The sequence below is a fragment of the Elephantulus edwardii genome, unplaced genomic scaffold (genome assembly GCF_000299155.1).
Source record: "Elephantulus edwardii isolate Elephantulus edwardi_28Jun2011 unplaced genomic scaffold, EleEdw1.0 scaffold00085, whole genome shotgun sequence".
NCBI lineage: Eukaryota > Metazoa > Chordata > Mammalia > Macroscelidea > Macroscelididae > Elephantulus > Elephantulus edwardii.
The window spans coordinates 2,321,535-2,337,064 of record NW_006399835.1 but is presented as its reverse complement, the minus strand read 5'-3'; the positions used below and the strand labels follow the sequence as shown (position 1 = coordinate 2,337,064).

At 38.5% G+C, this 15,530-nt stretch overlaps 1 protein-coding gene across 2 annotated transcripts; it reads right to left on the bottom strand.

Moving 5' to 3' along the window:
* Positions 1–14,181: 14,181 nt before the first annotated feature.
* Positions 14,182–14,743, bottom strand: LOC102877144 (ubiquitin-conjugating enzyme E2 A-like). Of its 2 annotated transcripts, XM_006890000.1 has the most exons (2): positions 14,592–14,739; positions 14,281–14,501 (listed from the first exon to the last, which is right to left on the bottom strand). In XM_006890000.1, exons 1-2 carry the CDS (start codon positions 14,737–14,739, stop codon positions 14,281–14,283), a joined length of 369 nt encoding a protein of 122 aa, XP_006890062.1. The 2 variants fall into 2 exon arrangements, with proteins under 2 accessions (XP_006890061.1, XP_006890062.1); XM_006889999.1 differs by having other exon boundaries at positions 14,182–14,743.
* Between the last annotated feature and the right edge of the window lie 787 nt (positions 14,744–15,530).

The following is a 15,530-nucleotide window of genomic DNA, read 5'->3' as shown; positions in this document are numbered from 1 at the left end:
AGGAGGGTGGAGAAAGCGGTGCAACAATGAATGAAAACCCAAAATCTCTGTAAATGTTCATTAAAACGAAATAAAATTTAATTAAAAAAAGAAACATTCACTCAATGGAGTACCACACACAATATATCATGAACACAGCATTGGAACCAATGAAAAAAAGAATTGTTTAAAAGGAATATATAATTAGGCATTGTTCGCATGACAATAGTCCAGAATACAAGAGGCATAGCTAAGTGGATTGGCAAGGGGAGAGGGAGGAAATTATGCAACAATGAACTTTTTTTTAAGTAAACTTGGGGGGACAGGGAGGAAAATGAGCAACAGTGAATGAATGGAAACCCAAGTTTTTTGTAAACTTTCATTAAAGTCACAAAATAATATTAAAAAATTAAAAAACCCCAATAGAAAATTCACAAAACAGGGCATAACATGGATGAATCTAGAGGACACTACACTGAGACAAATTTTGTATAAGACCATTATCATAAAAGCTAAATTAAGTCTGCCTTTGGCCAGTGCTTGACTTAAAGTACTAAAGGGAAGATCTTCCCTAGAAAAAAGGAAAGGAAGAAACTGTCTTCTTAAGGGTGGGACCAGCTGTTTGGCTTCTGAGACAGTGTAAAGTTGGAGTCCGTCAGAGACCACTTCCAAGACTTGAGGTCAGAGTATGCTCACTCTCAGTAATCACCAGGATTAAAGGAGTAGAAACAGGAGAAATACAACAATGAAGAAAAAGGATGAGTGAGCTTGGTCATGTTCCTCCAGTATTACCCATCTATCATGCACAGAAGGGTGGATGAGCAGGGTAGGGTTGTTGGCTTGAGAAGCAGAGAGTCATGAGGACCCCTGGCTTGTTGATTTGATTTGGCCCCAAGTGGAGTCTAGAGCTGAGTGAGATCAACAGGTCTAGAACACAGGAAGAAATGTGGGCTCCCAAGCTTGCTGCTGCTGCCTATTTGAACCTAGCCACAGATGGCTCGGGATGAGTTTACCAGAACCCAACCAGATGAATATAAGGTAATCCATGTTGTGAGCTAGAGCAGATTGCTGCAACCTGAGGCTTCCTCTGGATGAGACTTTGCTTTGCAGATACACAAAATTTCCAAGTTGAACATAAAATCCTTCCGCAAAAGGGACACATACTTGTTCCCTCAGTGTACTGGTTTGATAGGAATGGGCAAATCAGTAATTGACTATCTAAATGAGGCGTAATAGAATGAATATGAGTCATGAAGTAGCTGGCTTGCATGCTTTCGTGAAAGTAATTATTAGTAAGATGAATGTAAGGAGGGGGAAACGCCACAATAGAAATAAATGAAAGACTGTATAAAACACAGTGTACATGTATGAAACAAAATGTATATGAATGATAAAAATACAAATTAAAAAAACTAAACTAAGGTTTACACACAAAAAAGAATAATTCCTGGATAGTTACCAAGGGTGAGAAAAGAGGGGAAGGGGAGTAAAAAATAGCATTTATTAAGATGGATGAAAGGAAAGGCAATCAATATACCATAAGCAGATAGATGATCAGACATTATGGGCATTCTAATTAGTGTTACAAAACAAAATGTATATAAATATTTGAAAGAAAAATCAATATACTTTGCAAACTTTCACTCAAATCACAGTTTCAACTATTTTAAAAATAAATAAAAGATTTATAAAAAGATTACAGCCTAAAAATTAAAAATACATAAATAAAAGCTATATATCTAAAGTTATAAAAACAGTGTTGTTGTTGTTGTTGTTAGATGCTATGGAGTACAACCCATAGTGACCCTAAGAAAAACAGATCTAAACACTGTCCTATTCTGTGCTATTCTTACACTTCCTGACACATTAGAGCCCACTCCAGCAGTCACCATGTCAACCACTTGACTAAAGGTCTTCTTCTCTTTGGTTGAGACTCCATCTTTCCAAGAATTCTGTTTCTCACAAAGAAGCAGACTTTCCTAGCAACATGCCCAAAGTATGTGAGTTGAAGTTTCAATATCTTTGCCTTTGAGAATCTCTCTGACTATACTTTTTCCAAGACGTATTTGTTAATTCTTTTGGCTGTCCTCATCATGTCTCACCTATTTGAACTCACTGCTGAAGTCACTATGTTAAAGCATCTCATTGGAGATCTTCTTCTATATTACTGACCCTCCACATTTCAAGCATAATGTCCTTTTCCAAGAAATAGCCTCTCCTAACAACATGACCTAAGTATGTGACACAGAGCTTTGTCATCTTCGTCTTCAAGGCTTTCCGGTTGCACTTTCTCTAAGACAAACCTGTTTGTTCCCTTGGCCATCCATGGAATATTCATTGCTTTTCTCCAACACCACAGCTCAAGGGCATAAATTCTCTTTCTGTCATGCTTAGTCATTATATGAGCTCTCAGATGACTAGCAAGTGGGTGAAAATATCATGGCCTGTATCAGGTGCACCGTAGTCTTGAAGCTGTAACCTCTGCTCCTCAGTAACTTGGAGAGGTCTTTGACAACAGACTTTCACAATGTAATATGTCTCCTGATCTCTTGACTGCTGGTACAGATGGCAATTTCAATCTTTTCTTCATCCAGCATGTTGCCATTTGGTCTAATGGTAAGAAGTTTTGTTTTCTTTATGTTGAGGTGTAATCCATCCTGAAGGTTGTAGTCTTTGACCTTCTGTAGAAAATACTTCAATTCCTCCTCACTTTCAGCAAATAATGTTGTGTCTGCATAACGCAGGTTGTTGATGTGTCTTCCTAAAATCCTAATGCCACATTCTTCTTTATAGAGTACATCTTCTTAAATTATTTGCTCAACAGATTGAATAAGTATAGAGAAAGCATAAAACTCTCTTATGCATGCCTTTCTTAATTTTAAACCATGCAATGTTCCTCTGCAGTCAGACAATAGCTTCTTGGTCTAAATATAGATTTTGCAAGAGCATAATTAAGTATTCTGGGATTCCTTTCTCAATTTTATCCATAGTTTGAATGATCTACACAGTCAAATGCCTTTGCATAATCAATAAAATACAAATAGACATTATTTTGGTATTCTCTGCTTTCTACCAGGATCTATCAGACATCAGCAATGGTATTCATGGTTCTACAGCCTCTTCTAAACCTAGTTTTAACTCTTGGCAGTTCTCCGTCAATGTAATATTTCAGGAATATTTTTAGGTGATTTTCAGCAATATTTTGCTGAAAAATTGATAGTATTAATTACATTGTTTGACAATTTCCATATTAATTTTAGATCCCTTCTCTTGTGAATGAGAACAACATGGATCTTTTCCAGTCAGTTAGCCAGGAAGCTGTTCTCCAAATTTTCTGGCATAAATTATGAGCTTGTCCAGGGCTGCATTTGTTAGCTGAAACATGTCAGCATCTCATTGATTCCTGGGGCCTTAATTTTTGCCAATGTCCTCAGTGCAGCTTTCACTTTCTCCTTTATTACCATTGCTCTTGATCATATAGTACTTCCTTAAATATTTCAGTGTTGACCAATTCTCTTTGATACAGTGACTATGAGCATTCCTTCCATCTTCTTTTAATGCTCCTTGGTGCTTCAAGATTTGGTCCATAGAATCTCTCGGTATTGTAACTCAAGGCTTATGTTTGTTCTCAGTTCTTTCAGCTTGAGAAATGTAAGTTCTTCCCTTTTTATTCTGCAATTTCAGCGCTCTGCATTTTCCATTATAGTACTTTGTTTTGTCTTCTCATGCTGCCCTTTGAAATCTCCTGTTCAGCTCTTTTACTTTAGTATCTCTTCCCTTTATTTTGGCTTCTTGATGCTCTAGTGTAATTTTCAGAGTATCTTCTGACATCCATTTTGGCTTTTGTCTTTATCCTCAGTCTTTGTAATGATATTTTGCTACTTCATGGCTGATATCCTTGATGTTATCCTACAACTTACCTGGTCTTCAATCATTTATGTTCAATGTCTCAAACCAATTCTTTTTTCCTCCTTCAAACCTATTCTTAAGATCATTTTCAAATTCAGGGATAAGCTCAAGGTCAGGTTTTAGTTCTTTTGGGATTGTTTTCATTTTTTTCTAACCTCAATTTGAAATTATATGTGAGTAACTTATGGTCTCTTCTATAATTAGCACCTGGCCGGATTTTGACTGCTGATACTGAGCTTCTCCAATGAGTCTTTCCACAGATAAAGTCAATCTAATACTTGTGTAGTACATCAAGTGAGGGCCATGTAAAATCACCCTTTGTGGTTTTTTGTTATTTGGGGTTTTTTTATACACCGTTTCCCCCCTTTTCTTAAAATTTTGCATTGTTTTACATATGGAAGTCATATGGATTAAGTTTTCTTTATCTACATTGTGTTTCATGGATACCTCCACTCACACTGTGATTCACATTACCATTCCTACACATTGTGTCTTATAAAATTAATCACCATTGATCCATGCCCACCATCACCTGACCTTGAGTGAACTAAATCAGTCTCATAAGGACAAATACCACATTTGTGGGTTTTTAAAAAAAAACATATTTGTGATAAAGAGGGTCGCTATAATCACAGGAGACTCAATGGCACGTAACAACAATAACTTGCTATGACAGGTTTGGAAGCAAGTGTGGCGTCCATTTCCTAAATAACGTGACTCCAGAAGCCCTACGACCTTTAATAAATGTCGATAGTTGTAGAGGGGCTTCAGGCCTTTTGTTCATAGGATCACTATGAGCTGTGTTCGACTCAAAGGCAATCAACAACAACAAATCATTGAATGGATAAAATTTTGTCACTCAATTTCCAGCCTTATTTCTGTCACCAAATTAATTCAGCTACCACTAATAGTAAACAAGATTGGAAGCAAGAATGACATCCACTTCCAAAATAGCTTGCCTCTGGAAACTCTCTGAACTTGGAGAAATGATGAAAGTTATACAAGTGTTCAGATCTTTTGTTCATAGGGTCTCTATGAGTTGTCTATGACTTGACGGCACTTAACAACCACCACCACCACCACCACTAATAATGATCCTATGAATGAGATGAACCTTACTTACCCTCTCCTGTGTCATGTTCACCAACTCTGATATATTTAAGCCCATTTTTTCAGTCACCATGTCAACCATCTGGTTGAGGGTATTTCTCTTTCAAAATGTCTTTTTTCCCTATGACTGGCCCCTCCTGCAACATGTCCAAAGTATGTGAGACGAAGTTTAATCATTTTTGCCTCTAATTAGCACTTTGGCTGCACCTCCTGCAAAATATATTTGCTTGTTCTTTTGATAGTCTATAAGACATTCTATAGTCTTTGTCAACATCACAATTAAAAGGCACCAGTTCTTCTGTCAACCTCATTCATTGTCCAACTTTTAGAAGCATAGTAAGTAACTGAAAAAACTGACTTGGATCAACAATTGCTCTTTAGCACTTTGTAGAGGTTCTTGACAGCAGATTTTTCCAATGCAACAAATCGTTTGATTTCTTGACTTAACTGTTAAGAAAAACCATAGATAGTCTTCTTGACCATTGATGTTGACTGTGGATCCAAATAAAACAACTAATTGACAACTTCAATCTTTTCTCCATACTTGAGACTATTTATAAATAAACATAAATGATTAAATAGAATGACAAAATGCTCAGAAACTTATTTAAGATCACCATTGTACCACTCAGTAAAGTTTCTCTTAAAAATAAATCCTTTTTGGTGAGCTCTGGTGGCCTAGTGGCAAGAAACTGCACTGCAATCCCAGAGGTGTGCGGTTTTCAAATCCACCAGATGCTTTGCTGCAGAAGGAGGGTCAATTTCCTCCTGTACCAATCAGATCCGATTTGACAGTACATGTACAAAAAATAATAAAAGTTTCAAAAAATAATAAAAGTTTTAAAAAAATAAATTTGGAAAAACCATTTCTGTGCTTGAAATAGATGAGTATTTAAAATATGAAATAGATTGTTGTTGTTGTTGTTGTTGTTGTTGTTGTTGTTGTTGTTGTTATGTGCCGTTGAGTCTCTTGTGACTCATAGCGACCCTATGTACAATAGCCCTAAACTCTGTTCGGTCCCTTGCCAATCTCACTGTCTCCGACACACCCATCCTGATTACCCCAGTCACTGAATCAATCCACCTCATAGAGGGCCTTCCCCTCCTGCGCCTGCCCTCCACCTTCCCAAGCATGATGTCCTCCTCCAAGGACCAGTCCTTCCTTACAATATATCCAAAGTATGTTAGATGGAGCCTCAGAATCATTGCCTCCAAGGAGCTGCCCGGTTTAACCCTCTCCAGGATGAATCTGTTTGTTTTCCTTGCAGTCCATGGTACTCTCAATACTTTTCTCCAGCACCACAACTCAAAAGGCATCAATTCTCCTTCTATCCTCCTTAGTCATTGTCCAACTCTGTGACACAAAACAAGTGATTCAAAGACCATAGCCTGTATCAGATGCACCTTAGTCTCCAGAGGGACACCATTGTTCTTCAGTACTTTGGAGAGGTCCCTAACAGCAGCCTTTCCCATTGCAATACGTCTTTTAATTTCCTGGCTACTGGTGCCAAGAGTGTTTGTTGACTGTGGAGCCAAACAAACTAAAGCTGTGAACAATCTCCATCTCTTCACCATCCATCCTGATGCTTCAGTAACGTTGTGTAAAAAGAATAGATGAAATAAATTTTAAGTTATAAATAAGTAAAAGTTAAAGTATATTTTTACTGTCTAGATGGAAAACACAGCATTTATTATAGCTCAAATCTTAAAGTCATATTGAAGCACTTTCTTCTTCATGACTCAAGAAATCGGATATTAAAGCCTGTCTATTCTTCCCGTGAATTTTTTTATGAGCCCATCTCTTTATTTGTTTCTTTTCTGGTGCCATCCCACTAGCCAGATTTACATCCCTCCTTCATTTTAATGTGATTATAGATGGTTTACTAACTCTACTTACTCTTGGTGGCTGAAATAGCATTAATTCCTATATTAACAATCAGTAACAGTGGCTCTTTACTGAGTCTCACTCCCTGTCCTTGGGTCTCTAATTGTTCTTATTGCAGCAGTCAATGTTTAAACAATGTTTTTTTTTTTTGTTTGGACACTCCCTACATTTCCAGTTCATTTTTAACTCTTCTTAATACAATCTCTTTACTCTATCAGACTGATTTTTGCATTGTTCTGGGCTGCTGTAACAAATTGCCGCAAACTTGGGGGTTTAAAACAAGAATAATGAACTCTTTCACAGTTCAGGGACAGAAATGAACAATCATGATGTTGGCATGGCCATATTCCTTCTGAAGTTTCTGGGTAATACTTCTTATTTCCCTCTTCCAGTTTCTAGTGCCTACGGACCATCCTTGGTGTTCCTGGGATTGTTGTCCCTATATCATTCCAATCTCTGCTTCCACAATCACTTTACCTTTTGTCATGTGTGTTGTTTCTTTCTTGCCCAAGGTCCTTACCATTAAAGTTAGGATTCACCCTAGCCCAGGATTGTATCATCTTAAGATCTTTAAATTAATTACATCCACCAAAACCCTTTTTGCAAATAATGTCACATTCACAGATTCTGAGTGTACATATCTTAAGGGAATAATATTCAATCCAATAAATCCTCTAAGATTCCATGATCTTTTTATTCCTTGAAAGTTATTACTTCCACACGTGAATTTTCTCTTTTATTCTCTTTCCAAATCTTATCTGATTCGTAGTCCAGCTCTGGATTCATCATTTTCCACAAAGCTTTTCCTACTAAAAACAGCGTGTATTAATCTCTCCTTTTTCTGAGCTCCTATAGCACTCACTGTTCCAGCCACTACTGCATTGTTTATGTTCATGCTTGTAGGTTATGCTTGCCAACCAGATCTTAATCTCTTCTGAGAGGATCTCAGACTCTAAATTGGCGGTTCTCAACTTCAGCTGTACATGGGAATCATCTCAGGATCTTCAAAAAGCCAATCATACTTGACTCCCACACAGAGATCTTTGTTTTACTGAGTTAAGACATAGATATTTTCAATAACTTCCCCACTTCACTCTAATGTGCAGGCACGATTAAGAACCTCTTGTTTTAATGTATATATTCTTAATAGGGGCTATAAGAGTTCACAATAAAGTATGGTCTACAGTACATAGCTAGATATATGCTTTTTATCTATGGTATTAAAACTTCACAGAGTTTGGTGAGGGGAATGTCACAGAAATAGGGGGTTAGAAATCATAGTATGCATTTTAAAGGATACAAGTCAATCATAACAATGGTTTCTAAGAGGGGAAAAACTCTAAAGTCCCTTCTTAATCAAATCTTTTGTGTTTGAATCATCGTGACTCATTCTAACTCACACCGACCCTACAGGACACAGGAGAGCTGCCATTAGGTTTCCAAAGCCATAAATCTTTGTAGATGCCGACTAGCAAATCTCTCCCACAGAGCAGCTGGTAGATATGAACTGTCACCTTTACAGCAAAGCACTTGAGTGGCTTAACCCTCAGAATACTGATATCATTTCCTAGGTGGGCAAAAATGAAAATAAAGTTGAGAACCTGTATATTAAAATTATTGGTATAGATAATTGACTCTAAGGTCACCAAACCCCCAGAGATTCTGACTCAAGAGTCTGGAGGGAGCCTCAAGATTCCATATATTTAATAACAAATAATGTTTACTGAGAGAGCTTTGGTGGCCGCGTGGCAAGAAGCTGTGCTGCAATCCCAAAGGTACCAAGTGCCAGGCCACCAGCTGCTCCGTGGGAGAAGGAGGGGCAATCTCCTTTGGCATAATGAATTGCCTCTGAAAACCCGCTAGATGGTCAGATCTGGATCAGTTCTGACTCTATGGTACACAACAAAAAATGTTTACTGAGGTAGTCCGTTGGGTGTTGAGCTTCTGACTCAAAAGCTATGCCTCTGTGATGGTTCAAATCTCTTCAGGAGAAAAAATGGCAATCTTCTCTTATTCTATGTATATCTTTTGAAAACTAGTGTGTGTGTGGGACATCCCAATTGCATGGCTATAAATGAGTAAATGTTTATTGGCCACTTGCTATATACCAATTACCGTTGTTGTTATGTGCCATCAAGTTACCTGTGACTCATAGCGATTCTCTTTACAACAGCCCTGCAGCGTGCCCTGTCCTAAGTCAGTCTCATTAATTCAGATACACCTTCATTGCCCCAGTTACTGTTATCAGTCCATCTCACCTGGGGTCTTGCTTTCCTGTGCTGTACCTCCACCCTTCTAAGCATGATGTCCTTCTCCAAGAATTGGTCCTTCCTGGCCACATACTCAAAATATGTGAGACACAGCTTCAAAATCCTTGCCTCCAAGGAGAAACTTGGTTTCAACCTCTCTAAGACAGAACTATTTACTCTCCTGTTGGTCTATGATATGTTCAATACTCTTCTCCAACACTGCAGCTCAAAGGTATCAATTCTTCTTTTGTCATCCTTATTGTTCAGCTCTCTGATGCATAGTAAGTAATTGTGAATACCAGGGTCTGGATCAGGTACACCTTAGTCTCCAGACTGATGTTGTTGCTCCAGTCCTGATGCCACACTCCTGCTCATAAAAACATGCCTCCCGAATGATCTGTTCTGCATACAGATTGAAAAATATGAAAACAAGATGCATCCCTGATGCACTTCCTTCCTGCGTTTAATCATGTAGTGTTTCCCAACTGTTTCCTAGTCTAGACATAGGTTTTGCATGAGCACAATCAACTGTTCTGGGATTCTCATTATTCTCAAGGTTAGCCACAATTTGTTATGATCTACACAGTCTTGCCTTTGCATAGTCAATGAAATACTGGCATTCCTCTGGTACTCTTTGCTTTCATCCATGATCCATCTAACATTGGTGATAATGTCTCTAGTGCTGCAGCCTCTTCTAAACCCAGTTGTATTTCTGGTAGTTCTCTCCCAATGTATTGTTCCAGTTGTTTTTGGATAATCTTTAGCAGAAGTTTGCTTGTGTGTGATATTAGTGGTATTGTTCGATAATTTCCACATTCTGTTGGGTCACCTTTTTGGTGGAAAGGAATAGATACGATCTCTTCCAGTCAGTGGACCAAGTAGTTGTCCTCCAGATTTCTTGGCACAACCTGGTGACCACATGCAGCGCAGCATCTGAAATAATTTTTGAAAAGTTTTGCTGAAATACATCAGTTGTTATTTCATCAATTCCTTGATTTTTGCCAATTCCTTCATAACAGATTGAACTTCTTCCTTCATCACCATTGCTTCTTGATCACATACTGTTTCTTAAAATTCTTCTGTGTCAGTCAATTTCTGTGTGTGTGTGTGTGTGTGTGTGTGTGTGTGTGTGTGTACTGCATCTATCTTCTTTTAATGCTTTCTGGATCATTCAATATTTTGTCCATAACATCTCTAAGTATTCAAACTTGAGGCTAGAATTTGTTGCTTAGTTCCTTCAACTTAAGAAATAACAAGCAAATTCATCCCTTTTGATTTTCTGACTCCAGGTCTTTGTACATTTCATTATAATATTTTTGTTTTGTCTTCCCAAGCTGCCCTTTAATATCTTCTATTCAGCTCCTTAACTTCTTGATTTCTTTCTTCCCTTTGATTTAGCTTCTTAGCACTCTAGTGCAAAATTTAGTCTTCTGACATCCACCTCGGGCTTGTCTTCATCCTCTATCTTTGTAATGGCCTTTTGAATTCTTCCTGGATGATATTCTTGATACCCTCCCATCGCTCATCTAGTCTTCATTCATCAGTGTTCAAGGCCTCGGAAATTCAAGGTCAAATTTTGATCCTGTGGATTTGACCTTCTTTAGCTTTAATTTGAACTTACATCTGAGTAAGTTGAGGGTCTGTTCCACAGTCGGCACCTGGACTAGTTTTCATAGCTAATATTGGCTTTCTCTAATGATTCTTTCCACAGATGTAATCAATCTGATTCCTGTAGATACCATAAGGTGAAACCCATGTGTATAGTTACCATTTATGTTTAAGAAGTATTTGCAATGAATCATTGCAATGTACAGAACTGTATCATTCTATCTCCAGCAATATTTCCGTCACCAAGTCCAAGTTTTCTAACTGCTAATTCTTCTTCTCTGTTCCCAACTTTTGCATTTCAGTCACTCATCATTATTAATGCATCTTAATTGCATGTTCAATCAATTTCTGACTGCAGAACTTGGTAGAAATCATCTAGTTCCTTCTCTTTGGCTCTGGTTTTTGGTGCATGTATTTGAATGATAGTGATATTCACTGGATTTTCTTGTACGTGTATGGATATTATCATGTCACTGACAACATGGCATATCAAGATGGATGTAGGAATGATATCTTTAACTTTGAAAGTGACCCCTTTTTCCTAACCTTTTCATCTCTGACATAGCAGATTATATGATTATCTATTTCAAAATGTCCCATGCCAAACTTTCTCATTTTGCCAATATCTGGTACGTCAATATTTCTCTATTACATTTCTTTCTTAACAATGACAAATTTTATGCATTCATGCTTTCACATTCCACATTCCAATCACCAGTGTCTGCTTACAACTGTTCCTCCTCCTTTGTATTTCCAAATTCAAGGGCTCAGCATCAGGTGTCATATCTGCTAGTCTAATCTGAGTGTGCTCTATTGTACATAGGGTTTTCAAAGGCCTATTATTTCAGAAGAAGATAGCCAATCCTTCTTCTTAGTCTTAATTTGAATGCTCAGCTTTAGAACAATATCTGACAGACAAGAAAGGAGCAGATGAAAGACATTTTTTCCATCACAGAAGTAACCAATAGATTCAATGTCACCTCCCTCCTCTTTGGAACATATCTATTGACCCATCCTCTTCCCCACTCCACCAGCATCCGCTTCCTCTCCTGCCTATCCCATCCAGCATCTCCCTCCACCTATCCAACACTTGATATGATGGCTTAGATCTCAATTCACTTCCGTGATGCCTAATGCCTCACGTTCCTTCCTGCCAGTCTCTCACCCTGCTGACAGTCTCTCTTGAGTTTAGGAGGCTCTAAGTCCAAATTCCAGGAACAGGTGTAGGGAAGAATTTCTGTCTCAGACAGTTCTGAGGAAAGGTCCTTGTCCCTGAACTTCAAGAAGCTCCAAGAATGTCTTCTCGTGTCTTAGTGCCTCTGTTCGTCCATTCACAGCACACTGCTGCCACTGTAGGGTACCTTCCCAGGGAAGGGTGATGTCTTCTCTAGACGTGAGATGCTGGTGTTGTTTATCTTCAAAGCCCCGGAGCTCATGAAGCTAGTTTGAGTTGGAGCCTTTGTCTTACTTTCAATCCCCTGACTGTTGGCAAAGCCCGGTGGAATTCTGGGAGTATGGGTGTTACATGATTTTGAGAGGGCAAAGGTGATTCTAGAATCTTCCCTTCTTCAAAGGCCAGGAGCTCCTGAAGCTATTTAGAGTTGGAGGTTAGTATTGCTATATACCAAGTGTGGGAGAGGGAGGGCAAGCTCCTCCCATATAGTTACTGCCTCTTAAAATCTACTCTAGGATCAGCTTTGGTCAGTTCTGACTCGAAAGCAACAACAATCCCAAGTGAATCCAATTTTTTTACTCTCAATGTACAAATGAAGAAACAGACATAGACAGTAACTTCTGGAATATCACTCAGTTAGCAGTTCATGCACTTAACCCCTAATCACCTTGCCTCAAGCTTTAGAGCTTCCACTGTCCCCGCATCACATCATTCTTTTTATTTTCTTCCACAAGAAGTTGACATCTTACTTTGAAATCAGTCACTGTTGAGTCAATTCTGACTCATGACAACCTCATGTGTGTGAGAGTGGAATTGTGCTTCATAAGAGTCTGAATGGCTGATTTTTCACACAATCCCCAGGCTATCTTCAAAGTTCCCTCCAGTGGACTCACCTTCCCTCTTCCAGTAAGCAGCTAAACTTCTTCACCTTTTGTACCATTCAGGGTCCAGGCACATAGATATATATTAAGGTCAAGGTCTACTTGTTGAATGAATACCCATAATATAAATTAAGCAAACAAAAAATAATACAGTAGCAAAGAGTTGAGAGGCAAAAGTAGGCCTTGAAGGGTATTCAGTATCAAGTGAGGACCACAAGATGTTGAATTCCATGTGCTGAAAGAGTTGGTTACTGTGAATCTGATTAGATGCATTAAAGATTTAGGTAGTATCTGGGAAGACTCCAATATATTATTAGTGACAATGAACATAATTAAACCAGTAAAATTCTCTGGTTGGTTTGAGCAGAGTCACATAGTCATTGTTCATTGTTCTAAAAACCACTTGTTAATATGAAACCTTTAGAGCAAGGATATTTAACTGTTCTTATTCCATGGACTTTGGCAATCAAGAAGTCATATAACACATATTTAGAATATTATTTATGCAGGAGGAAGCCCATTAAGTCTCTAAATGTACATAATAAAGTTACATAATTAAAAAGGCAGCCAACTATATTGTTATCCAAATAGCAGCATGACACATATAATTTAAAATATATGCTAGAGTAATATCTATCTCTTTATTAGCATTTAAAATAAGATCTAGTGACAATTTTTTTTTCAAATAACTGTAATTTGAAGTTGTGATGGGTGTAAATGGTATGTTAAGCTATCTGTAACAACGGAACTGTTTTAGATAGAACTGTCTGTGATTTCTATTGCTAGCCATCAGTCATGGGCACTGCTAACACTAATACAGCTTGTTGTTAGATTCATATTAGAAAGAGATGCTAATTTTCAGGTGGAAGTTAGTGAAAAGAAAGATGTTATCTTTCCTATGGGTGGGGCTCTTGGGGAGAATTGTGAGCCAGGTTAAACACCCCTACTAGCTATCCACTAGCTAGCCTTCTTTGTTTAATCCTGACCAACAGGACTCCTCTTGATTTAAGGAAAATCTGTAAAAGAGTTACATCAATATCTTGTAGTCAGAAATATTACTCCAGAAGTTTTAATTTCGAACTCACTGCCGTGGATTCAATTTCAACTAATAGCAACCTTCCATCAAGTTTCTGTGGCTGTGAATTTTAGTGGGAAGAGATCGCCTCTCTTATTCCCATGGAGATGTTGATGAATTTGGACCATTGGAGATGACTAGCCTTTTTGATTAGCAGCTTATTTGATTAGCATTCTGGGGAGGGACTAGTTCAGAAAACATTTCTGGAAAGCAGCATTTATCTTTACTTTGCTGAGAAACAAACTAGATAATCGCTTCACAACCATATATACACCTCATATCTTTCTTTCTCTTTCACTTATACCATATTCTTTTTTTTTAACAGCTATTTTTCTTTTAATAAAGTAAAAGTGACAAACACATCATATATATTTTTCTTATGACCAGCCTCTTCTTTCACAGCACCCGGGTCAACAGTCACGCCAGCTCTGTTCTACTATAGCAGAAACACGCTTTTCATATTCCCGCTTGTTCTCCTGGTACAGCTGAGCAGCCTGGCTGTTGGCTGGACTATTTGGATTGGGTTCATCCAATAGAGACTGTATGGATGTTAAAATGGAAGACACATCATAGGTTGGGCTCCAGCGGTTCTGCAATATATCCAGACATATGCTGCCATCGGCATAGACATTTGGATGAAACATCTTAGAGACAAATCTAACAGTGGGTGGTTTATTCGGATATTCTTCAGTGAATTCTATTGTGAGCTTAAATGTTCCATCCTCAAAGGGGGTCCCTTCGGGCCCGAAGATGACCGCGTTCCAAACCATAATGTTGTTCTCCGAGGGGGCGCCGTTAACTCCGGCGGGGGGATCCTCCTGCAGCCTCTTGAAGTCCCTCATGAGGCGCCGCCGAGCCGGGGTAGACATATTGTTGTGTACCTTCAAGTCAGAACCAACCCATAGCTGGCCCTCCAGTGGGTTTTCAGAGGTAGTTAGTCATTCAGGAGGAGATTGCCCATCCCTCTCCCACAGACCAGCTGGTGGTCTTGAAATGCACGTGCCTTTGGAGCTGCAGCACAGTTTCTTGCCACTAGGACACCAAAGGCCCCTATTAATGCCTTGTTATTATTGTTATTGTTGTTATTGTGTACCATGGAGTCAGAACCGACCCATAGCTGACTCTGCAGTGGATTTTCATAGGCAGTTAATGACATGGGAGGAGATTGCCCATCCTTCTCCTGAGGAGTAGCTGGTGGAGTCAAACTGTGCCTTCGAGATTGCAGTGCAGCTTCTTGCCGCTAAGCTACCAGATCTCCTCTACTTATGCTTTGTTATTGTTGTTGTTGATTGCTGTCAAGTAGAGCACAACTCATTGTGACCCTATGAACAAAAGACCTGAAGCCTTTCTATAACAATCATTTCTCAAAGTCTGTAGAGTTTCCAGAGGTATCTTTAAGAAGTGGATGCCACTCCTTCTCCTTTAAGATATTAGAAGATTTTAATTTGATGATATTTGAATGTAAATTTTTAAAAAAATTTTCATAAGACCGTATTTGCTGAGTTAAAAGTTTTCATTCCAACCTCTCCCCCCAACTTTAATGTACACTAAAAATTGTATGAAGCTGCTTTTGCAATATTAGTTCTACTATTAAACTTAGCAAATTGTGTTGTTGTTGTTGTTGTTGTGTGCCGTCGAGTCGCCTGCGACTCATAGCGAC

Excerpts from the sequence above, each read along its gene's own strand:
- LOC102877144 (XM_006889999.1), bottom strand. The coding sequence starts at position 14,739 with ATGTCTACCCCGGCTCGGCGGCGCCTCATGAGGGACTTCAAGAGGCTG.